Genomic DNA, 23,691 nt, shown 5'->3' with positions numbered 1-23,691 from the left:
GAAGGGCTTGCCCGTCCACAGGTTGCAGTCCCCAGACCACCATGTGAGGTCCGGGTGAAGAGAAGGAGGAACGATGGATGATCAGTTCCGGAGTTCTGGCTGAGAGACCCGTTCCTGGTTCCATGAAACCGCAAAGTGCATCTGTATCCTCCTCATCCCGAGTGTCGTGTCGGGGACGGCAATAGGACCACTGCCATGAGACTCAGAAGGTTTTGGTACCACCAGGCCGATTTCACTTCTCTGCTGAGGAAGTGCACAATGACCCTCTTGATGGCCGTGACGTTGTCTTCCATGGGAAAAACACTCTCTGAGCCTGTGTCCCAGATGAGCCCAAAGAAGGTCAGAGTCTGCGTAGGCTGCAGCTGCGTCTTCTTGAGATTGGGCGAAAAGGCTAGATCGTGAAGTGTGTTCATGAGGGCGTGAAAGATGTGGTGCACTGCTTCCGGAGATGACGACCTGACGAGCCAGTCATTGAGGTACGGATAGATGTGGTGTCCCTGAGCACTGAGGAGGGTTGTCGCTGTATTCATCAGCCTAGTAAGGACCCTGGGGGCCGGGTTGAGGCCAAAGGGAAGTACTTTGTATTGGAAATGGTAGACCATGATCCTGAATCGTAGAAAAGAATGATGAGGCTGCCAAATCGGGACATGTAAGTAGGCGTCCTTCAGATACAGGGAGCACATCCAGTCTCCCTTGCACAATGCCTCCGCTATCAAAGCTGGCGTAACCATCTTGAATTCTTGTAGAGGTAGGGAGAGGTTGAGGGTGGAAAGGTCCAGCACAACTCTCAGGCCTGCCTGGTTCTTTTTCTCAATGGCGAAAATCCTGGAGTAAAAGCCCAAGCCTCGCTGGGAGGCTGGGACTTCCTACACGGCTTGACTCAACGAGCGACCAGATCTCTGCCAAAAGAGTTGCTGCCCCAACCTGTGGGAGAGATGGGGAAGAGGAAGGAAAGGTTGGGATGGGTAGGCGGTACACCCTGTGGATACTACAGAAGTGTGCATGGAGAGCAAGCCTGCCCCCCACTGGAGACACGTGAACCCGGAGGGGAGTGTCATGCCTTCTTTACCTCCAAGGCTGTTGCGGAGGAGGGGGACTGGAAAAAGCTCTTACTCTCCCCCTCCCCCTTTTTGTTGTTTGCACTGATGTTGCGTCAGCGAACTGTGAGGCTGCCTGGACCTCCGCTCTTGGAAGCCGCGGAACTCTCCGTATGTGCGCCCCTTGTCCGAGCGCTGCTGTGACTGGGTGTATGTTTTGGGCATGGTCTTTGTAAGAATGGATAAAAACTTGGCCGTTTGAGAGCTGTTTTTCTTTTTGTCCAGCTCCTCTTCCATGGTGGAGTGGAGGAGGTCACCCCCTTCGAACAGAAGGTCTAATATGAGTTCTTGGACATCCGGGTTGAATTTATGTCATAGCACAGAGCGAGGCTGTTCTCATGTCCGTTGTAATGCAGATGGCCCAGCCAGAGGTGTTAATGTGGGCCACAGTGGACTCCATGAGTTTTTGTGCCACCATCTTGGCCTCTGCCAGTCCCGCCTTGAATCACGATTGGATCTGTGCCAGAAGCTCTGGGAGGAAATCAGCAATTTCCCGCCAAAGCCTCTGGTTAACGGCTGCCAGCATGGCATCCACATTGGCTTGACGAAGCTGCAGGGACGCGTTGGAATACAGCTTCTTACCGTACGCCTCCAAGATCTTCTCCTTGACTAGCAGCGCTGTGGAGGAAGAGGCCGAGGACGACTGAGGCTTGGAGTATAGTGATGCCTCAGCGATCACCGAAGAGTGTGGCTGAGGGTGGGCCGATAGCAAGAGTGTATCCCCCTCCATCTGCCTGTACTTGCCGTCCAGGCGTTGGTTGACTGGCTGAACTGAATGGGGCTTGAGCCAGCCCTTCTTGGCCAATGCGACAACATCCCTCTGCATCGGGATCCCCGTTCTTCCTGCAGGATGTAGCGTGAGGACTTCAGCGAGGAACCCCTCTGATGGTTTCTTAACCTCGAGTTGAGGAAGGCCCAAGTACTCTGCCAGCCCTGCAAGACGTTTGTGGAAGGCCTTGGCTGACGACTGTCGGGGTCGTCGTCCTCATCATCATCTGTGTCCACCTGAGAGTCCGGTTGGTCCGGCACCGGAGGAGGGGTGCTGGGAGTCGAAGGTTGGGGTGTGGAGACCGGAGGCTGGTACGGAACCGCCTGCACAAACGGTTGGGCTGCCGGAGCGGGCGGCGGAGGCTGAACAGGGACCAGGAGCGCATGTACTGGGGCCTGTGGCGGCGGGGCCATTGGATGGAGAATGTCCCTGATGGCGTCCCTGAGGATGACTCCCATCCAAGGAGATTTCATGAGCCTGAGGAATCTCTAACAAAATCTGTCCTCACAGGCCGGAGGGGTGGTAGGGGATATTGACAGGGTAGCGGGCAGCTGCTGGAGCCGCTGCGTACCCTGGCCATACAGATGCAGCAGGAACCTGCCCTGTGCAAATGAAGGATAGGCTGTAGGCCTGGTTGACACCAGTCCCACCTTGACACTCGCTCCTCCACTTGCTCCCTTCCTTGCTGTGGTATCGGGCGGGTGTCTAATGTCTGGCACGGCAGCCATCTTGTCGAGTTACCTTCCACATGCCTGCGTCGTGTTGCTTGGCTCACTGGGCCCAGCCCCGTCCAGGACTCGAGTGTGAATGAGGAGGCCTACCCTGTTCCTCAGGCCGAGGCCTGGTAGGTGTTTCGCCCTCGGCAGATCTGCCTGTAGAACTGCGTAAAGGCGCCCCCTCAGACATGTTGCCGGTACTAAGGCATGGCCCCTCGGGTAACGACCCAGTAAAAGAACCTTCTGGCCCCTCAACACTCATCGGGAGGATCAACTGACTCCCCGGCCTGCCAGCCGGTAGCGGATATAGCCTTGGTACTCGTGCTGGTATGAGGACCTGAGCGGTCCCTCCCATGCGGGCAAGTCCTTGGGAAGGAGTCTCCCTTGCGGGGTGCACTGAAAAAGAGCGGCCCTACCTTGGGCTTGGATCGATGATAGACAAAGTCCTTTAGGTCCTCTGGTGGCGATCTCTGGAAGAGCTGCCTCTACCTGGCTAGTCCGTTCTTCAGAGACCTCGAGGAGAGAGCGTTGCACGCAGCACAAGCTTGCCAGCGTTGCCTGGGCCAAGGCAGCGTAGGAAGAGGGCGTGGGGGTCTTTAGTTGGAAAGAGCCCGTCGCAGGATGGACACCTGCTGAACCCTGTAGAAGTCGGCATGCGCCGGGGAGGAGCATGGCACCTGAGGACCGAATAGCTGAATGATAAAAAGACAGAGACAGAAGAGAAGAAGTATCTGCGCGTGGAATTACATGGCCGAAGCCAAACCCAGGAGCGCTGGTGAATTCGACCGGTCCCCGTCAACGCAGAAAAGGGGAACAAGGTGTGGCGCCGAAAGGCTGAGTCTGGGCAGCGCATGCTCCCAGGGCTGCACCCCCGCACACCCTTAAATTTAAAGGGGAAGAAGTTTTTTTACTGGTGAAAAAGGTTCGGTCTCCCGTTCCTTGGAAGGAACGCCCATGCAGTATGGAGGAAAGGGGACGGGACGCAAGAGTAAGGCGTGGATTTCTCCCCTCTTGATCTTGAAAAAAAATCTACCCTAGTTGCAAACATACAGGGCAATTGCCGCCCTATCATAAACACACCTTTCTTATTAAAGATTCTGGATAAAATTGCCCATTGCCAAGTACAAGATTTTGTACGTTTATACAATATCCTGGGTTCAATGCAACCAGACTTTAGAAGCACTCACAGTACCGAGTCCACCCTATTGGATCTTAAAGCGAACATCATGTAGTACTGTCAAAGGAAAAACTGCTCTCCTGATGCTTCTGGACCTAAACGCAGCATTTCATCTGGTGGACCATTCCATTCTGGTGGCTAGACGGCAAGATTACACCTCGTTCTCCTGGAGGCCTCTTCTTGGGTTTACTAATTTCTGACGAACCAGACGGCCAGAGTTCATCATGAAGGCACCCTGACAGATGGTTATGTGCTTTCCTGTGGTGTACCACAGGGGTCCTGTGCGTCCCCCGTCCCCCACTGACATTTTCACCCTTCCTCTTTTTGAGTTGTTGGATACAAAGGGCATAGTGTATGCCAACTATGCAGAAGACACACAGTGCCTCATACTCATATTCTAGATACAGTGACTATTAACGTCTACAACCACATCCACATTTGCATGTTGCACAACGGGTTGGCACTGCACAATGCCAAAACCGAGATGACGATTGCCGGCATTGCACCCAAAGTCAATACTGCCCATCGATCTTTCCCAACTGCAGACTGTACTCCGTCGACTCTTCCCAAAGTCAAGACTCTTGAAGTAGTCATTGATCAAGAGCTCATTATGAAAGCTCACATCAGTATCCTTGTATCATGCACCTCTTATTACAGTAAGCTACTTGCTCAAATCATAACGTTCCTTTATTCCTCTAATTGTGCTACGCTGGTCCGTGCCATCATTGGAACCCGCCTCCATTATTGCTTGAGCCTGCTGCAGGGCGTAGGTAGAGGAGAAAAACTGTTTACAGGTGGTGCAAAATAACACTGTTCGGGTGGTCATGGGGTTTGGAAAACTGATCATGTTTGGGAGGCAAGGAGATACCTACCTTGGTTATCAATTGGAAAACAGATTTATTTTTAGACCTTGTGTAGTACCCATGCTTGCCTTTATGGGTAAAGTCCAATCTAACCAATCCTCCAGTCTCCCTATCAGGAGACCACTTAGGTCACATAACGCATGCCCTCTGCTAACTCCCAAGGCCAAATTGTCTTGTGTCGGACGGATGTTTTCCCGTGCCTGCGGAACGCTCTGCCTCCTGACCTCATATCGTGTCCCTCCTTAGCAACCTTTAAACATAGGCTGAAGACCATTGTATTTATTTTTTATTTTATTTTGCATTTGTAAAGCGCACTGTAGCCCTCAGGCATTAAGGCGCTAGGAGATGGCTTAGGGAGGCTTGATTCAGGGTTACAAGAATGCGGCCCCAGCAGAGACTTGAAAACAGAGAATAGTTACGGTTAACAACAGACATTTCCATGAGTTACCATTGTCAAAATCATGTTACAGAATGCATAGCAAAGGTTGTTTTAGACAAAGAGTCTAGTTTTGATGGCCTTCCTGAAAGTTGCATGGGAGTCAATTTCCCCTGATGGACGGGAGAAGGGAGTTCCACAGCGTGGCTGCCATGTTGGGGAAGCTTGAACCGCCCGCTTTCACTCTGCGGGTGGAAGGTACAAGGATTCTGTTGGTATAGGCCACTCTGGTGGGCCTAATAGGAGTGTGCAGGCTGATTCTTTGAGCTAGGTAAGGTGGAGCGCGACCATGCAGGCACTTGTGCGCCAGGGAGAGTTTTGAAAGTAATTCTCTCCTTGACGGGGAGCCAGTGGACCCTTCTTCTGGCCTCAGAGATGTGGTCACGTCTAGAGATGCCGGTTGCGGCCCTGAGGGCATTATTCTGCGCTAGTTGTAGTTTGGTCAAGTTTTTTTGGGAGGTGCCTACTAGGAGGGCATTACAGTAGCCCAACCTTGACCCAATTATTGCCCTAGCTATGGTGAGGCAGTTGGGTTGGGAAAGGTAAGGTCTGGCTGCATTGAGGAGTTTAGAGTGGTACGTTGCAGAGGATGCAATTGCGTTGACCTGTCTGTTCATGGATAGGTCAGGTTCAATGTAGTCGCCCAACATCTTAATAACTTTGGACACAGCGATAGGGATGTTAGCAACTGTGAAGGACTGGTATTGTTCATCTAGTTTCCTCAGGGTGGAGGGGGCCCCAATCAGCAGGAGTTCAGTTTTCTCGCTGTTGAGGCAAAGCCAGTTTTTGGCCATCCATGATTGGATTGTGGAGTAAATGGCATTGAGGGTTTTGAGGTCAGATATATAGTCAACAGAGAGGGGGATCAGCACCTGGGTGTCATCAGCATAATTTGTGTATGAGATGCCCAGAGCGTCAAGATTTTTGAATAGTAGTGTCTCGTGAATAGATTATAGAGTGTGGGTGCTATGCACGATCCCTGTGGGACCCCACACTTGATGAGGCTGGGGTTGGCGCATGAGGATTCTGAGAAAACCTTCATGACTGTCCTGCAGGAAGGAGGTTATCCAGGCAGAGGCCCTCTGGGACAAGTTGGCTGCGGTGGAGAGGTGGTGATCCACCAAATCAAAGGCAGCGGAGAGGTCGAGGAGTAGGAGCAATGCAGGTGTGCCCGCGTCTCTAAGGGCATCCATTTGATTTTTTAGGTCGAGCAGAGCGGTTTCCGTGCCATGTCTTGGCCGGAAACCGGACTGCCGAAGACCTAGGAGGTAGTTGTCTTCAATAAATTTTTGAACTTGCAGGTAAGCTGCTTTGTCAAGAATTTTGAGCAGGAAAGGCACCGTGGTGATGGGCCTGTAATTTCCAGGGGTTGAGGGGTCGAGAGAAGGCTTTTTTAGGAGCAGTCTGACCCAGGCTTCTTTGAGTCCAGTCGGAATGTGTCCAGCCCGGAAGGATGAGTTAATGAAGGCTGTGATGATGGGGACCAAGGAGAAGGCACAGTCTTTAATGAGCTGCGCTGGGCAGGCGTCGCCCTTGCAAATTGGATGGTTTAATGGAGTTAAGGAGTGCAGTGACTTCAAGTTCGCTCATATCTTTGGATTTTGTTGCACCAAATGTCATCTTTTAGGATGGTCGGGGGGGTGAGGGTGGGAGACTCCAGTTCTCGGAAGATAGCAAATATTTCCCTGGTTCCTGACTTGGCGCCTTCAATTCTAGTGTTATATGAGGAGGCTTTAGCCTGAATGATGGCTCTTTTGTAGTCTTTGGAGACAGCCTTGAAAGCAGCTTTGGTAGTATTGTTTGAGCGGTTTTTCCAATTAGCTAGAGCAGCCCTTTTCTTGGATCGAAGCTTTGAGAGCTCCTCAGTGAACCAGGCGTTCGAGTGCTTAACTTTCTTGGCCTTTTTGAGGGTGAGCTGGGCTACTGAGTCGACTGCTAAGGTGATGACTTCATTGAAAGTGGATGCTAGGACTTCCGGGTCATTAGGGAATGGGTGTTTAAGCGCGGGAATCGCGAGGTAGGCGGCGATGTTTTCCATAGTGAGCTTACGTGAGCTTCTCACGAGAGCAGCAGGGAGTGGGATAGTTGATATTGGGGGCCCATTAGAGGAGAGGTCAAATTTGATGCAGTGGTGGTCCGACCATGGGACGGGTGAGATGTCGGAGATCACGAGGGAACAGTTGTGGTGTGACACCCACTCAAGGGTGCGACCTTTGGCGTGTGTGGGCTGCGAGATAGCGTGGGTGAATCCAAGGGTGGATAGGGCTTTCTGCAGGGCCATGGCATTGGTATCCCTAGGGTCATATAGGCCAAGATTGAGGTTGCCTACGAGCAGAATTTGTGACGAGTTTTTGAGGTTGTCCGAGAGGGCATGGGTGATGGCGTCGTGGAAATATGAAGCCAGGCCAGGTGGGCGATAGACAACATGGAGCGTGATGGTATGGTTGGGCGTGAGCTGTAGTTTGAGGCGGAGGTAGTCTGAGTTGTGACTCAGCTGCCCTCCGATCTGTCTGAGGGCAAGCGTTGCCCTGGCGATAACAGCTACTCCTCCACCCCTTTGGTCTACCCGGTCTTGTCTGAAGATGGTGTAGCGGGAGGGGATGGCAAGGGAGAGGGAGGGGCCGGAGGAATCTTTAAGCCAAGTCTCTGATAGAAAGAGCAGGTCAAGGTTGTCCATGGTGATGAGATCATGTACTAGGCAAGGCAGTAGGCAACACTGGGTGAGGTACATCAGGCATGGAAGCAGGCAGTGACACAATATTAGGCACGGCAGTGGGCAACACTGGGTGAGGTACATCAGGCATGGAAACAGGTAGTGACACAATATTAGGCACGTCAGTGGGCAACACTGGGTGAGGTACATCAGGCATGGAAACAGGCAGTGACACAATATTAGGCATGTCAGTGGGCAACACTGGGTGAGGTACAGCAGGCAGGGCCTGTTCGGGGGCCAGAATGTTTACACTAGTCTGATCACTTGCTGGCGAGGGAGGAAACGAGAGTGTTGTGAGGTGGGGTGTGGGCGCTTGAGGTAGGCAACACACGGCTTAAGCACGTTTGGGCACTGGGTGCGGATGCAGGTGCTGGATGTGCTTGGATGACTGGATTGGGAACGGTAATCCAGGGGTGCAAGGCGTGCGGAGGATTGCAGCATTCTTACCCCCAGGCGAGCGTTCCTGAGAGAGCAGTTCGGGGTAGCAGATGCGCTCCGGCCCAGCAGAAGGCGTGAACGGAGGCGTTCGGTTCTTCAGACGAGTGAAGGTGGGAAGGTAGCGGTAGAGCAGTGGCTTGCAGGACCCTTACCTTGTTGTGCAGGGTGAGTGCTGTTGTCCGGCAGCCTCGAGCAGCTGAGAGCTGCGGAGAGTGGCAGAGGCCTTTCCTGATGGCCTTTGCCGTGATGCGGCTTTGCCTGGCGGTTGGCCTCCTCTCCCTTTAAAGCGGGAGAGGAGGGGCTGGCAGGCGCGGAGGATGCATCAGCTGATATTAGCTGAGCAGCTGATTTGCCCGGCGTTGCTGTGGCGAGCTGGGGCTTCGGCTCCGAAAATGCAGCGTGTCTCATGATGGCGGCGGGTGGCCCTGATGAGCCTGGTGCTGCTTCCCGATGTGCACCCAAGGCGGAGACGGCGTGGGTTGGTGCTCTCGCAGCAGATCTGCGGAGAGTGGCAGAGGCCTTTCCTGATGGCCTTTGCCGTGATTTGAATAACTGATGTCTTCCTGACCTTGATCTGAATGTACAATCCAGTTTTGTTCCATGTGTGTTTGTCCTTTGTCACAGCGCTTCCATGCATATGGGCTCTGTTCCAGCACTTTAGAACTAAGCTAAATAAATGTATTTTTGCTGGATCTTTCTTATTTAAGCTGTCCCCAAGGCATGGCCGTGCTGTAGTCTTTTGATAGATCTAACCAAACGTCTTTCTGCTCTCTTTTTTTCCCCCATTAGAATAGGGTCAAAGGCATACAAATGTCTAGGTTGATGAGAAAGTCCCATCACCCTAGACTTCAGGTCTTTAAATATGGCTACCATAAACAGTATTGTCAACACTAAAGACTTGTAGTTTCCAAGCCCAAGAAGGTTATTTTAAACAGGTAGACAGCTTAATGTTTAATTGTGCAATAGATCTGACATTCCAGGAAATCCGAATACCCTCAGAATTATTATATACATCTGCGGGCCCATCGGAATTCCCCATCTTAATAACCATGTCAAAGTCTATTGTAAGCATGCTATGATCACTCCAGCTGTAATCCACAACATTCAAGAACTTACATCTGCTAAATAACGTATCATCCAGGAATATATACTCTAAAGTGGATGATTCACCACTTCTATGCAAGGGCTTTTTCCGGGATATATTACCTTTAATTGCTCCATTTAACATTTGGAAACCCAACCCGGCAAGACAATTCCCTCAGCACAAACCATGAAGTTCTTTGTTTGTCAAGGTAGTAAATGCTCGAAATAGATCATCATCAGTTGCATCTTCCAAACATGTAGAGTTGATATCAACAGCGACAAGCAAGAACCCCATATGTACTTTGGCCATCCAGTCATTTACATTTAAAGTTAAAGCATTCAAGAAATGTTCCAATTCACACATTCCCGAGTGCCAGCACAAATTAAGAATAAATAGATTGATAATTCCACCTACAGTGATCACATGTACACGAGTGGCTAACACTCCTTTTGTAATGTTGCAAGCACTATTTATCTCTAATCCCCTACATGAATTCACGAATGTCATTAAACCCCCAGAAAGGGGGGGGGGGGCAATGCCCTTTTGGTTGCAGGTTCAAAAGATGAAGCATAGCCATCTAATGATGGACAATCAACCAGTTTTCCAGCAGGAGTATTAATTTATGAGATTTCAAAACTGCCCCAGCTGAACAATTGGTAAATACATTAGAGTTACCACAGGTGTTCCAGGATTTCAAAGATATTGAACCCTCAATGCTGAAGATGATTGAAAGTTAAGACAGGTTTCCCAGCTCCAGATTTACATAAGGCACCTGCCAACCATGACGAATCTGATGAATTATCAGCCAAGACTGGTCTATTTTTTTTTTTTATCAACTGCACCCTTCTAGTATTGATGGCACCTGTTTGCACAGATATCAAAATATCACTTGGCATAGTGGAGCCACATGCCTCCTCACCACAATTTTCATACTTGCTAACCTTGCTTAGTACAAATGATGAGATGCCATATCCCAATTCTCTATGGTTGGGATTCCTTCAAGATTCTTTCAAAGACAATTTTTGAGCCAATATCCATGACTGAGAAGTCAGTCCTAACTGGGTCCAGAAAATCCACCCGGTCAATTTTAGCTGAAATAGCTCTTAAATTAGGCACTTCGGCCATAAGAGCAAGGATGGTAGATCTATTTAGCACCATATTCGTTTTTTCCAGGAGAAGACAACCATAACCTTGTTGGTAAGGCAATGGTTACATGGTTTATTCTGAAGACCCTGACCCTTTACAGGACCAACCAGGGAGCCTTTAGGGAATCTGTCTTCTTGTAGGCTACTCGTTTCTCCCATTCTGTTGGGCTAAGAGTACACTGTAAAAAGAGAACTTCAGCTTATTAAATCCCCCATAGGACTCATTCTCAGAATTGTCACGCGCTAAAATAGAACCTTGACTGCAGGTTTGAGCACCAGTCTTCAAAATATCATTGTAAGGATGACTACCATCCAATAATGTGATGCAATATGAGGTGCTGAGCGGTCCACACTGTGTTGGGGAGGCACCAAACTTGGGATTAGGATCGGTTTGAACTGATCAGCAAACATGCAATTTATAAGGGGCACTGTAAGACAGGGTCTGAGAGGATAGTACAACCCCCTCATCTTCGGAGACATGTTCATTTCCCCTCTTCTCCTTCATATCATCAGCCCAATCACTTCCCTCTTTCGTCTTCCCCATTACAGAATTAAGACATTTGTGCAAGCTCAACGGTCTAAGGAATTTCCATCTAGAGGCTTTCCTTGACAGTATATTCTTTGATATTTTTCCTTGCACATTAGTTGCCTGTTTCTTATTCTTAAGCGACACTGCATTTACGGTGCTTGACAGATTGGCGCCTTCTTTTCCAGTTAAGTTTGGTACTTGCTGCAAATTATCCAGCACCAAAGAACTAGAACGCTGGTTAAGGGGCGAAATGACTGTGCCATGTGGCCAGAGGAATCGCATTTGGGTTGTTTTACCGAAGTAGAAACAATTGCAGCGGAGTTGACTGTAGTCTATTTTGCTGCAAATCAGTGTGTTACTTCGGCAAACAACCCAAATTTGCCCCCAATTTATCTTTTCGCTGGCTGCCGCCGCTTCTCCTGTACCCCTGCAGTGGCAGTTCCATCCTTCTGACGCAGGTCAGATCTTACGCCACAGGATCCCTTATTCTTTTTTTATCTTTTTGTTTGGGTCCCCCGCTTCCAATGTCAATTAAGCGGGGTACACCCCTGCAACACATACTACCGAACATGGGGAGCAGGGGACACCTACGCAACCCCTGCTCCTCATGTTCAGTATTTTGGGATTTGAATTTTTAGTACTGGCCGAATTCGGCCAAATGGTCCACACATTTATTTTCAAACTTTTTGGGTGTGCGGTTTCAGAGTTCACTGGCTCAACTAATTCCAGAGCCGCTATAACATCCTTTGGGGTCCTTTCCTTACTCAGCAGTTGTTCCAGGCATGGAGCTTCTGTTGTCTTAAGGAGGGTATTTCTGCTGACCGGATCCTGCATCCCAAAGCCACCTCCAAAAGATGGCTTTAAATGAAGGAGATTTTTCAGATTAATAAATTCCCCCGGATTATCAAGTTTGGACAAAATAGATTCCAACATGGTTGAGTGCAATTTGATCTCCATCTTAATATTCTCATACAATGAAACCAAAACACAGAAAATCTGGTTAGTCTCTTGTAATACAACATCACGACCCCACCGGCATCGTAGAGTCCAGGTGTCTAAGCATAGTAGAAAGTCTCCTAAGAGGAGCGGGGCCAGGTGTAGATACATAAGAGCTATCCGAAGTGTCAGAGATCTGGGTCATTTATTCAGAATAAATGGGTGGTGTATCCAAGTAGGACTTGTCACCATGTCACTGAATGTCAGGAAGAATCTGCAATTCTGCATCTGTAATGATATCACGTTGGCCTGGGACCGAGCTCTCCCTACCCATTAAACTGGCAGCGGCCACCGACACTGAACTAACATTGTGAGCAATGTTAAAATATGAGATGATATTTGATGCGTTCACACTCATAATTAATGCCAGTAAGATCGTCCATGACCACAGAGCCACACTCTTTAGGCGAAGGAGGGAAAGGCATTTCAGTCAGCAATTTTAGTACGACTGCTGCATCGGAAGACATCTTGTTTCTTGATCTACTCCTTAATTCACACATAGAGCAAAATGGGAGGAAGCTAAAGTTGGAAGAGCACTCAGTGCTGCCAATATAACTGCTGTAAAACTGCTGTTACATAGTCAGTTCAAGGCGCCAACAGCAGCACTCTACTCAAACTATGCGCTCTCCCCAAGCTTTTGAATCAGTAGCACGTCCCTGTAAAATGCGTTCGTGCATCAGCAGAAAGCAATGAAAAAAGGTTCCATTAACAAAGCAAAGGGTTGCTAGCAGTGCTAAGCACTCTCCTTGCCCTGCGCCGTGTGGGGCTGTCACTCAACTTCCATGAAATCTGGTACGAGGAGCAGCAAGTGCAGATCGTCTGCCTCTCTCATGTACTTTAGGGCTAGTTCTGGGGTAATTTAAGGGACCTCAACCATTGCTTTTCAGCAAGGGTGCAACAGTTTATTGGGAGAAAATCGTACTTCTCAGAACGAAGGATATAATTTTAAAGGAACAGTAATGGCTCTTGTCAAAAGGAATGCTATCCTGTAAACGTGAATGTGCCTCACACTTGAGGAGGACAGGTTATACTTTTAATAGTAGAGTGATGTCAGTTGGCAAACGAATATTCAAATGCACTGTCTTCATAAGCAATGATAAATGAAGATTCAGGTGTTCAGCCAGCACTCCCGGGAAAATCAGGAAGAAAAAAAGCAAAGAAAGTCAGACCTTGAAAGCAATAGGAATAGCAGGACGCAGGAACGTAACAAAGCAGCTGCTCTGTTAATGACTGATCATCTGACTTGCTGCACTAGTGTGTTAGTGTGAGACCCTAGCAAGCTTAAGAGTTCTCCTTAGAGGCAACAGAGAAGAAGGGACTCAGAAAAAAAAAATGCATTTAATGTTATCTTGGCATATAATTCAACCTATCAAAAGCACCATACAGGAGTCACAATCCAACAGAAATCCAGTTGCACTAAAGGGATGGAGGCTGTTGCAGTGAAACTTAAAATACATTTTAGGAGCAAGCCAAATGCACACTCATGCATAGGTCAATAACTTACTTGCTAACGTGTGTCCTCCGTTTTCCTCTCCATTTGCAGTATTTTCTCCATTTTTTGTGGAACCCTGCTGGTTGGTTGTGGCTGTTGCTGCCGCTGCTGCAGCAGCTGCTTGTTGTTGTGCAAGTTTATCTCTGTATGCCTGTTGTCTTGTTTGCACTACATCTGGCATAACAGCATCTATCAGTGAGAGAGACTCTATTGGACGGCCATCAAACAAGGTGCCATCCTAAGTAGGTAAAAAAAGAAAGGAAGATTCAATTCTCTGTAAACCCAACAAACTTTGAACAATCTATCACATTTACTTGTTTTCGGGATTTATTAGATCATAGAAGAATGCCACTTAAAATGCATTCACATCTCAAGCGGCATTTGGATAACATGCAGAAACTAAACATTTCTCTTCTGGCTATTGATATTTTATTTCTATCGCGCTCGTACACAAGTGTCTCAGAGCGCAAAACAGTTGTATTTTATTGGTCATTTATATAGCACACTTTTCTCCATTTGTATGGCCTCAATGCGCTTTGTGGTTGGAACGCCCTCAGTGACCACAGTCTACCTGGAGGAGTTTCTAAGATTTTAAATTAAAGATGCCGGTGTGCATTTTGGCCGGGTTAGGACTTAGGTTGGCTGGCTAGGCTCCAGTAAACAGCCCAGAGGTTAGCCACGTGGGTGGGTGCCTTTGGATGTTTTAGGGTAGGGCTCTAGTGTTGGAGATTCAATGTGTGCCCAGCTAAACCAAATTTTATTTTGTTGGTTTGTTGCTGTATACTAATGGCAGAGGTGTTGAGGTACGTCAGGGGTTTCAGTGTGGATGGCTCTGTGCGCTGCTAGACCTGAATGGCACAACCAAAGCTGCATCTTAGGGCGCATGGTTGGGTGGCCGTGCCTGTGGCCACAGACGTGGTGTAAGGTATAATTACCATAGGCTTGTCTGTAGTACGACTGCAGTGTTTTTTTTCTTGGTCCAGTCAGATTGGTTGATCTTGTTATTTGGGATTTCCCTGGAACGAAAGTCTGAGCAGAGGGATGACGGGCAGGGGTGAGGAATAGGACTATAGGTTTAATTTTTTTCCGGTCTGGCTCTGCGAAAACTGCTGGCATCCATGGGATATGGGTGTGCAGGGGTGTTGTATTTCGGTAAGGAGGTGTTTGTCACAGTGTGCCGCTGCGAATGCTGCTGTGTCCGTCGGGTAGGAGTGTTGTCTTTGGGGAGGAAGAAGTGTGCTTCATCAGCAGTTATTGCCGGATAGGGTGTTGCGTTGGGGCAGCGTTTCGGTGCGCCAGTCGGGAATGTAGAAGGGTGGAGGTTTCAAGAAGAGGAAGGGAACAGCCAGGGAACAGTCAGGTTTTGAGGGCCATTCTGAATGCCAAGTGACTGTCAATATTGCGAATGTGCAGGGGAAGCGAGCTCCAGATGATGGGCACTTGGACGGAGAAAGAGGGTCCGCCGAGTCTGGAGGAGTTGTACTGTGTGACTACTAGGTGGGATGCTATGTGAGATCCGAGAGTCTTTGAGGGGAGGTAGAGGGTGACTGTTTTGTAGGAATTCTGGCACTGTGTTGTGGATGGCCCAGTGGGTAATGCACATGGCTTTAAAAGTAGTGTGTCGGCCAAGGAATTAGCCAACTTGATCGTATGGTACATTTGACAGATTTCGGCCAGTACCATTCGATCTATTTTTCAAAATACCAAACACGGAGAGTGGGGGCTGCATGGGTGTCCCCCGCTCACCACGTTTGGCATTTCTGTGTTTCAGGGGTGTCCCCCGCTTCCTCAATATTGGAGGCAGGGGACGAAAAAATAAAAAGGGGGGACTGTGCAGCATCGGAACCGACCCGCGTTAGTGGGACGGAACTGACGCTGCAGGGTCAGGAGGGACGGCGACTGGAGAAAAGGTAAGTAAAGGACATGAGGGGTGCACTGGGGAATTGGAGGTGCATGGGCTTGCTTTGTTTGGCCGCGGTAAATTCGTATTGACGGCGAAATTGACTACGGTCAATTCTGCCACGAACAATTCAACCAACCACGGTCAAACAACCCAAATCCTCGGCCAATAGGGAGCCAATGGAGGACTCTTAGTTTAGGGCTGGTGTGGACTCTGGGAGGTAGGTTGCTGCGGTTTGTATTCTTTGCAGTTTCCTTATCTCGAATGTTGGTGCGCCTAGGTAAAGGCAATTTGCTTAGTGTAAGAGGGAGAGGATGAATAAAATGATGGCGCAGAGATGGTGGGGGTAGGAGAGATAAGGGAAGATACGCCTTAGGATGTGAAGGTGGAAGAAACAGGAGCTGGAAACAGTTGACTTGTTGGCAGAGCGATAAATCTGTTTCCAATGTGCATTCAAGTTTTTTTTTACCGTGGTGGAGATTGCCGAGGGAGGGCCTAGGGATTGTGACCAGCGAATGGGCTGGGGGAGAAGAGATATTTTACCGCAGACTATAATTTCAGTTTTCCCAGGACTGAGCATGAGGTGGTTGGACGTCATCCAGTAGTCAATATCCGAGAGGTATGATGACAGATCTTGACTGTTGGGACCTGGGGATTTTGGGAATGATCTGCATGTCATCTGCGTAGTTGTAGCAGGTAAGATTGTGAGAGTGATTGAGTGCGGGCAGAGGGTTTAGGTAGATGAAGAGCAGGGGAGATAGGGATGCTTATTGTGGGACCCATTTTGTTACTGGTCGTGAGGTGGAGGTGCATGATTTTTGAATGATTAGAGATGAAAGAGGAGATCCAAGAGAGGGCTGTGTCTTTGATTCCTAATGAGTGTAGTCTCTCTAGGAGAATGTTGTGGGCAATGGTATTGAAGGCAGCAGAGAGGCCAAGAAGGACTTGTACAGCGCAGCCATCTGCATCGGCTGTTCTTTTTAGGTCATCCCAAATGGAAACCAGAGAGGATTCTGTCCCTCAGAGTGGCCTGAAGCCAGATTGCCCAGGATCCAGGAGGTTATTGGCTTCAGTGTAAAGGCCAAGCTGTTTGTATGCTGTGCGGTCCATGAGCTTGGCCATGAAGCGGGTGTTAGAGATAGGCCGGTAGTTCTGGGGGAGGATCAATGTTAGGGAGTGCTTGAGGATTGAGCGTGTGATACTGCCTGCACAGGTTGAGGCTAGAATACTTTTGAGGAGGGAGGGCAGGCAGTGATCCTCAGGGGAGCCTGATGGGTAGCTTTGTGCTAGGAGCGAGAGGAACTCTTGGTGGGCGATTGGAGTGAAGGAGGTGAAAGTTTGTGTTGATAGGGGGTTTCGACAGAGATTGAGCTGTGGGCAGATATGGGGTATGGGCATGTGTTCCAATTTTGACGTGATGGCGGAGTGTCTGTCGATAGCAACATTCTGGAAGTGTTCTGATAAGGTGTCACATAGGGATTGGGAGATGTGTAGGAGGGGTTGGAGCAGGTCAGGGAGCCAAATTCATAGACTAATCTATGCAGTTCCTTGCTCGGGTTCTGAGAGTTTGAGATTCTGTTCCCATAGAATGCTTTCTTGGTTTTTCTGATTTCCAGTCGGTATGCTCTGGTTAGTCTAGCTAATGCGGTTTTGTTTTTTGGCCGTAGGGGTGGTTCTGCAGGTCCGTTCCAGCCAGTGTTTAAGGGTTTCTAGAAATTTGAGGTTGGTGGTGTACAAACTGGGTGCGGGTCCTGATCTCTGAGAGACTGTTTTTATGAGGGTGTTCAAGAGCCAGAGGTTGAAGAGTTTGATGGGGGATGGCCCTTCCTGGAGGGATGGTGATGGGAGAGAGGAGAGCAGGTGTTGGCTAGATCTGGGGTGATAACTTTGTTCCATAGCGGAATGAGAGGTGTGGGGGTTAGTGGAGGTTGGGCATGACCATGTGTGCGAAGGTACATAGAAAATCGCGGAGTGATCAGTCCATGATAGGGGGTGTGGGTATAGTGAAGTTATGTTTGCGTCAAGGGTGTGACCTTCAGTGTGAGTCTGTGTGGACGTGTGTTGCGTCAGGTTGAGAGATTCTAGGTTGTCTGAGGCGTCGGGTCATGGGGTTTGAGGGCGAGTCAAACCAGATGTTGAAAACTCCTAGTATGGAGTGTGTCGGATGAAGATTGAGGACGGTTGTCAGATCAACGCAGAGCGCGTCTTCGAAATTTTTGTTGTAGCCCAGGGGTCTGTGGATAAGTAGGAAGCTGAGTGAGGTGGATGAGAGTTGAAATTTTCCCAGAAGTGATTGGTAGTCTGTGGTGTTGGCTGAGGAGTCCTTAATTATTAGTAGGAATTGGTGTTTGTGTAATATACGAGTGCTCCACTCCTACGCGATCTGTTCCGAACAATAGATTTGAACCCAGGTGGGAAGGCCTTGTGCGCGATGGGCTCATAGTCCTCAGAAACAGACATAACAGATCTTACTCTGCCGGTTCAATTTGATTCCCTTGTGCCCCCTTTAATTTGCTTTGACTATAAAAGTCAAACAAGGTAAATGACTGATCTATAAAAAGATTCAAGGTGCATGACAAGACATTTACAAAAGTATGGTACAGATTTCAAATCAGAATGTAAAGAGCAAAACAAACAAAAGGCTGAGTGGCATGGTATTATAATGTATTTCTTAAATAGCGCTACAGACCAATAGTTCTTAGAGTGGTGAAATAACAGAAGACATTATTATCCCACAGAGTGGCTCCCAATATATCGACCTCAGAAAGATGAAAGGCTGAGTTCACGCTGCAGGGATCTGAACCTGGCAAATCAGGCTGCGTGTAGATATCGGGGGCAAGTGCTTAGGTCACTGTGCTATATGACCTGGATGAAAAAGAGAACTATCACTATATGAATATACTTCCTATAACCAGAGTAGGTTTAAATGGCAAATGATCAATGCTTATTTAAATGTGGGAAAACTAGCTTTCAAGACACTTGCTCAGACTACATAAGAGTATCATAGGAACCATCATAAACGCACAGCACTGAATCGTCCCTACTATGTTGTATATCACTTTGAGTGAGACTTGTAAGGTTTGCATAGAGGATTTCGTCTCCCCAGCCAGAAGCCTGCATCGTTTGTGCAGAAATAATTGCTAGCCAGGAGAGCAGGGTGTTGTCCTTATTCACAGTACGGAGACTGTCATCGATTCATGCTATTAATATCCTACACTGGGGTTTGTTCCTCACCTTGGGCAATCTTTGGTTAACGTTTGCACACACTCTATATTCAGAGGTTGTTTTCCCGCCCAGGCTCTGCTATTTGTGTGGACAATATGGTGGTGCACAGCCAGTCCTGCACTAATGGGCCTTTTTCCGCTGTCCTGCAACAGCCAGCAATCCATCTAATGTCAGGAGAAGTGAGATTTTGACCAGCAGGTGACGGCAATTAAGAGGTGTGGGGGAGAAGCTAAGGCCATCTTGGAAAGTAGAAGAGCAGGGTGTGCAGGGAAGTGAAGAGCAAGGTGTGGACCAATTAAGAGCCATGTAGGGATGTGAGATTATAGATTATACTAGGTGAGCATGCAGTAAACCGGACTGAGCCATACGGGAAATGATGTGGATGGTACCAGGATTTATTTGTGCAGATCTCTGCTTGCTTCACCAGAGAAACGCTTAAGAGTTTTTGAAGATTGGCTGCACATTCTGGGCAAACTCCTAGAAAAACAGGCCATCTGCCTACTGAATCTGTTGGTTGCCTCCACGACCCCCATTCTGGCTTCAGAGCTGCCAGAAGCACGGAAACTGCTCTCCTGAACACCCTCAGGTTTTGACATGGTCAACCATGCCATCCTGCTCAATCTCCTCCGTGACAACCTGGATATCACTGGTCAGGACCGGTCTTGGTTGAGCTCCTTTCTCACTGGCCGACAGGTCCAATTGGGGTCTTTCCTCTCTTCCATCCCTCTCTCTACTTGTGGTGTTGGGGAGTCTAACCTTTCTCCCTGGCTATTCAACCACTGCCTGGCACCGCTAGCACACTGCATCGCTACATTCTGTTCTAACTTTCAGTGTTATGCGGATGACACCCAGCTCTCCTTTAGGCTACCCTCAGCCACCTCTACTCCGCCTCTCATACCACACTGTCTGGCACCAATGCAGGAATGGTGTGCTGCCGATGATCTCTGCCTAAATGCCAGTAAGACTGAGATCCTTCTCATCGGGGGGGGTGTCTCTCTCCTCTCTCTCCTCTCTCTCCTCTCTCTCCTCTCTCTCTTCTCTCTCTTCTCTCTCATCGCTGCACTGGCTCCTTGAGGCTGCAAGGATCACATTCATTGTCCACAAGGCTTTCTGGGGACTGGGACCGCACAACCTCCAGCTTTCTTATCCTAAACATCTTCCTTCTCGAGCTCTCCGCTCATTCACTTCCAATTCTCAGAGGGTCAGATGCTTTTCCAAGGAGAGAATGGGGCTCTTTACTCGGCTGGGGCCTCCATGTGGAACAGCCTCCGTGCCCCTCTCCAACTTGAGCAGAACAATCTCTGGTTATGGAAGCATCTCAAGACATTCCTTTTCGCTTCCGCTTTCTCTCATCCTCTCCCTGGCAAATGTCCCAGATAGCTCCACACACTAGTCACCTGGCCACCCCAAAACTTGGGCCCAGTATCCTGCATGTCCAGTTGCCCTTGCACTGCCTCCAGGCTTGCTCGGCACTTAAGAGTCTGTATCTGTAACCCTACAGTCCCTTCTCTTTGCACTTAAGAGCCACCCACTGGCAGCACTTATTGAGTTACGTGCACTTCTCATCCCTCGACCCCCCCTCGCATTTCTCCCCTTCACTCTTCCCCGCACTTGCGTGATCTGAATGACAAGGTACGATCGCTGTTTATCCTCCTTCAGTTTCCCCCTTGTGTGGTCGCACCTAGAAACACTTGTGTTCATGTGCGTTATAAATTACATATCATATTAAACCTGATATGGGCTCTGCCCCAACCAAAATTGACACAGTAAGGCCGTCGGGATGCACGTTCAGATCCCAGCCCCTCCCAAAGCGATTCAGACTCGGGAAATCTACTAATACATGGCAAATGCACATTAGCAGGTACGGGGGGAAGGGAGGGAGTCCTTTGGGTATAGATGTATAGTGCGAGACGGGTTCATTGGAGAAACCTGCATAGAATTAAGGTAAACTACGAACAGCTTTATCGAGCACTAGCTAGATACACTAAGTGCACACCACACAAAATAAAATGACGAGAAACATAGAAGTGACACCATATACGAAGATCGGTCTGTATCCTCGACAGAACGACAAATCACAGTGCTCGAATATTTCATCTCCACCCCAAACGAGGTAGGGAACACGTACACACATTTCCTGTTCGAGCTTTGCGAAATTAGAAAGGAATGTGAGCGGCTTAACTAGGGCTCCGGCCGGTCGCAAAGGACAAAACCATGGGAGTCAGGACAGTCTTGAGTAGTTCCAATGCGATAATATCCCCGCACAAATGTCGCCATACTAGAATGGTGCCTTTTTTGCGGCGATATTACCCCACAGAACCTGCGGGGGACACCAGGGACGGCACTGGAAGACTGGAGAAGTTTTTGAAGAGTTCAGCATGAGGCAGAGGAGAGCCATCAAGTGACTTATTCCAGCGTCACAGTTGGTAATCCATTACAGGATGCCAGGGGTGAAGGAAAACAGGTGTTGAATGCCATTAGCCAAGAGGTGATAGAAGAGGAGTCTTTCTAGGGCAGAGGTAAAGAGGGTGAAGAGCAGCAGTCCAAGGACTGATCTTTGGGGCTGCAAACAATGAGAAGCGTGGCGTCAGAGGTTTGAGAGTTCTGTGCCATTTTAAAGGAACAATCTTATAGGTAGGAGGAGATCCAAGCGAGAGCAGATTTGCAAAACCAAAGGTACTGGTAAATGAGGAGGAGAGGGGAGTGGTCAACCGCATCAGAGATGTCCAAAAGGAGTATATGTTTGAAGTGATTAGCGTTAGTCAGAAAGTTAGAGGCATGCATGGGTGCAGTCTCAGTGGAGTGTTTACTGCGGAATGCAGATTGAAATAGAACACCAAGGCCATTATCACCTTAGCACTTAGCGATCTGGTTAAATACAGACCCATCAAGGACATTTGACTAACTATAAAGCAGGGAAACCAAGCAATAGTTTGTGTTTGCCGGTCATTTGGATCAGTAGAGGATTTCTTCAATATGGGCAAAACAGTTGCAGATTTAAAGGAGGCAGGGAAAGGAGTGGTGTTTAAGAGCTCAGAGATAAGGGCAGGTGATTGAGATAAATCCTTGGAGCATTTGGGGAGCTAACGGGTCAATGGATTAGTGCTGGGAAGGATGAGTGCGAATTCGAAAGCAGAGGTAGGAGAAACGTAGCAGAGGTAAGGGCATAGAAGTGGTGGACAGAAGGAGGGTCTTCTATTCTCAGTTCTCCTATCTTGGTCCTCGCCGCCACAGAATATATTCTTCTCACCCTAAGCAGGGGCACAATACACCACTATTCGGGCAAGCCGTGGTGCCCCAAGACTACTATGGTGGCGATGGGAATGGTATAAAAGTGTTGCAACATAATTTAATAAACCAACCAAAACAAATTAGTAGTGGTGGCAGTTGTACCAGACACCTGGAAAAGCAGTTTTTCATTTTCGGGAGAAACAGGTTTCGTAATTGTATTTTAATCGTGCAAGCATGAGGTGATACTTTTGGAAACTCTTTAAATGAAAACTGATGCTCCAAACCCTCATTTCTGTTTCTGATCGGAAGGTGTATACCATGTGATGTGACTAGAGTAAGGTTTGCCATGTGAAAGCAGGCACATAACAGCCCAGCACCCAAATAATAACTATGGACACAACCTTCCTGTCACCAACAAAGACCTGATGTTTGTACAGCTTTACTGGCTTAAGGCGAGTGATGGGGATGTTCTAATATTCAAGGACACAAACAGGTCCATGTCCTTGGGAGTTTTAGATTTCTGCACAGGATTTCCTCAAAGATTCTTCCTCCTCCTATTATTTCTACTCCTATTTCTCCTAGCTTTCCTGCTCCCTTATTATTATTCCTCCCATTAGTCATGGTCTTATTATTATTCCCATTACTCCTCCCACCATTAGTCATACCCCCCTCTTATAATTCCTCTTTTTCCAAGTATTATTTATTATTTCTCCTCCAATTATTATTTATTGTTGCTCCCAGCCCTCAAGACAAGAATAGGCAAATGCACCTAACCAGAACAAAAAGGAGAAACAATGCTGGCAACAAACATGTAGGCGCTGGCCTCCAACCCCACAGCTCCATGAATATGCAAGTACAGCCTTACATTTGGAGCATCTGCTAATTCAGGCCAACCTCAATTTGTCCCTCAAATGCCCAGACCATCCAGCTTCAAGGAAACTGTTGGATTTTGTTGATTGCTTTCATCTTTCACTTCTGCCCAACAGGCCATTGCATATTAAATGTGATCTTGTGATCTTTTTACAGATATCTTTTCCTCCAATATACGGGTCTCTAAACCTTCTCAGGTTTCCTCAGAGAGCTTTACCACCTTCTCAGGTTTCCTCAGTAAGCTTTACCATATCCCTCAAACCCATCCCAACTTTAGTATGGTTCTGGTCTTCTATTCCAGAGATGTCCAAATGAGTACAGATAAAACAGAGCATGGCCCATGGAGGGATAACAACTGGTTTAGAATGTTTATTTGGGTCAAAATACTGCAAGCTCCTTGATGTTGAAAAAGCCTGGTGGCTACTAGCATAAAGATTTCATTTTTTTTTCTTTTTATTTATACGGCTCAAAATGGTTTACAAAATCGAAAAACTTTAGCCAATTACTTACCTCAAGAATTAAAACAATTATAATGTTAATAAAAAAAGATCTGCAGCCAACAGAAGGCAAACAATGAGAGAGTAATACATCAGTCAGTCGTGATTTTAGGTTTAACATAATCTGAACGATCTTTCAGTTCCTTCTTTGTCCCACCTCATCAATTTTCTTAAATATAACCATCACAAATGTAATCAGTGCCAGGTTGATGTTAATTATCTCCCCTTCTACCAAAATTTGCCACCATTCGTCTTTGTCTCTGGCATAGTATTTCTCAAATTCTCTGAGAAATAGGTCTCTTTCTTTTCTCAATTCCGGCATATTAAAGTAAAACATTTTAACGATTCCCTAGAATCAGTCTGATGAGTCTACAAGTGAAGAATCCAATTTGATTTCTCCTCTTATGAATCATTTCTCTTGTTGGCAAAATGTTAAAATTAAACCGCATGTATAATGCTCAGAAGTACCAATTCGGGAAAGTCTCAAGTAGCTTGGCAACTCTTCATTTTCGT

General features: G+C 48.0%; 1 protein-coding gene across 12 annotated transcripts in view; it reads right to left on the bottom strand.

Moving 5' to 3' along the window:
* The window catches only part of TBL1XR1 (TBL1X/Y related 1), a 1,277,138-nt gene that overhangs the window by 795,115 nt on the left and 458,332 nt on the right, over positions 1-23,691 (bottom strand). For all 12 annotated transcript variants that reach the window (XM_069618704.1, XM_069618702.1, XM_069618706.1 and 9 more), the window contains one exon: positions 13,468-13,693. In XM_069618704.1, the coding sequence (XP_069474805.1) occupies positions 13,468-13,693 (226 nt within the window). The remainder of the gene's footprint in view (positions 1-13,467; positions 13,694-23,691) is intronic.

Source organism: Ambystoma mexicanum, chromosome 10 (assembly GCF_040938575.1).
Source record: "Ambystoma mexicanum isolate Mex_15411 chromosome 10, UKY_AmexF1_1, whole genome shotgun sequence".
NCBI classification, from domain to species: domain Eukaryota; kingdom Metazoa; phylum Chordata; class Amphibia; order Caudata; family Ambystomatidae; genus Ambystoma; species Ambystoma mexicanum.
Note: the sequence above shows the minus strand (reverse complement) of the source record. Positions and strands in the feature narration are given on the sequence as shown.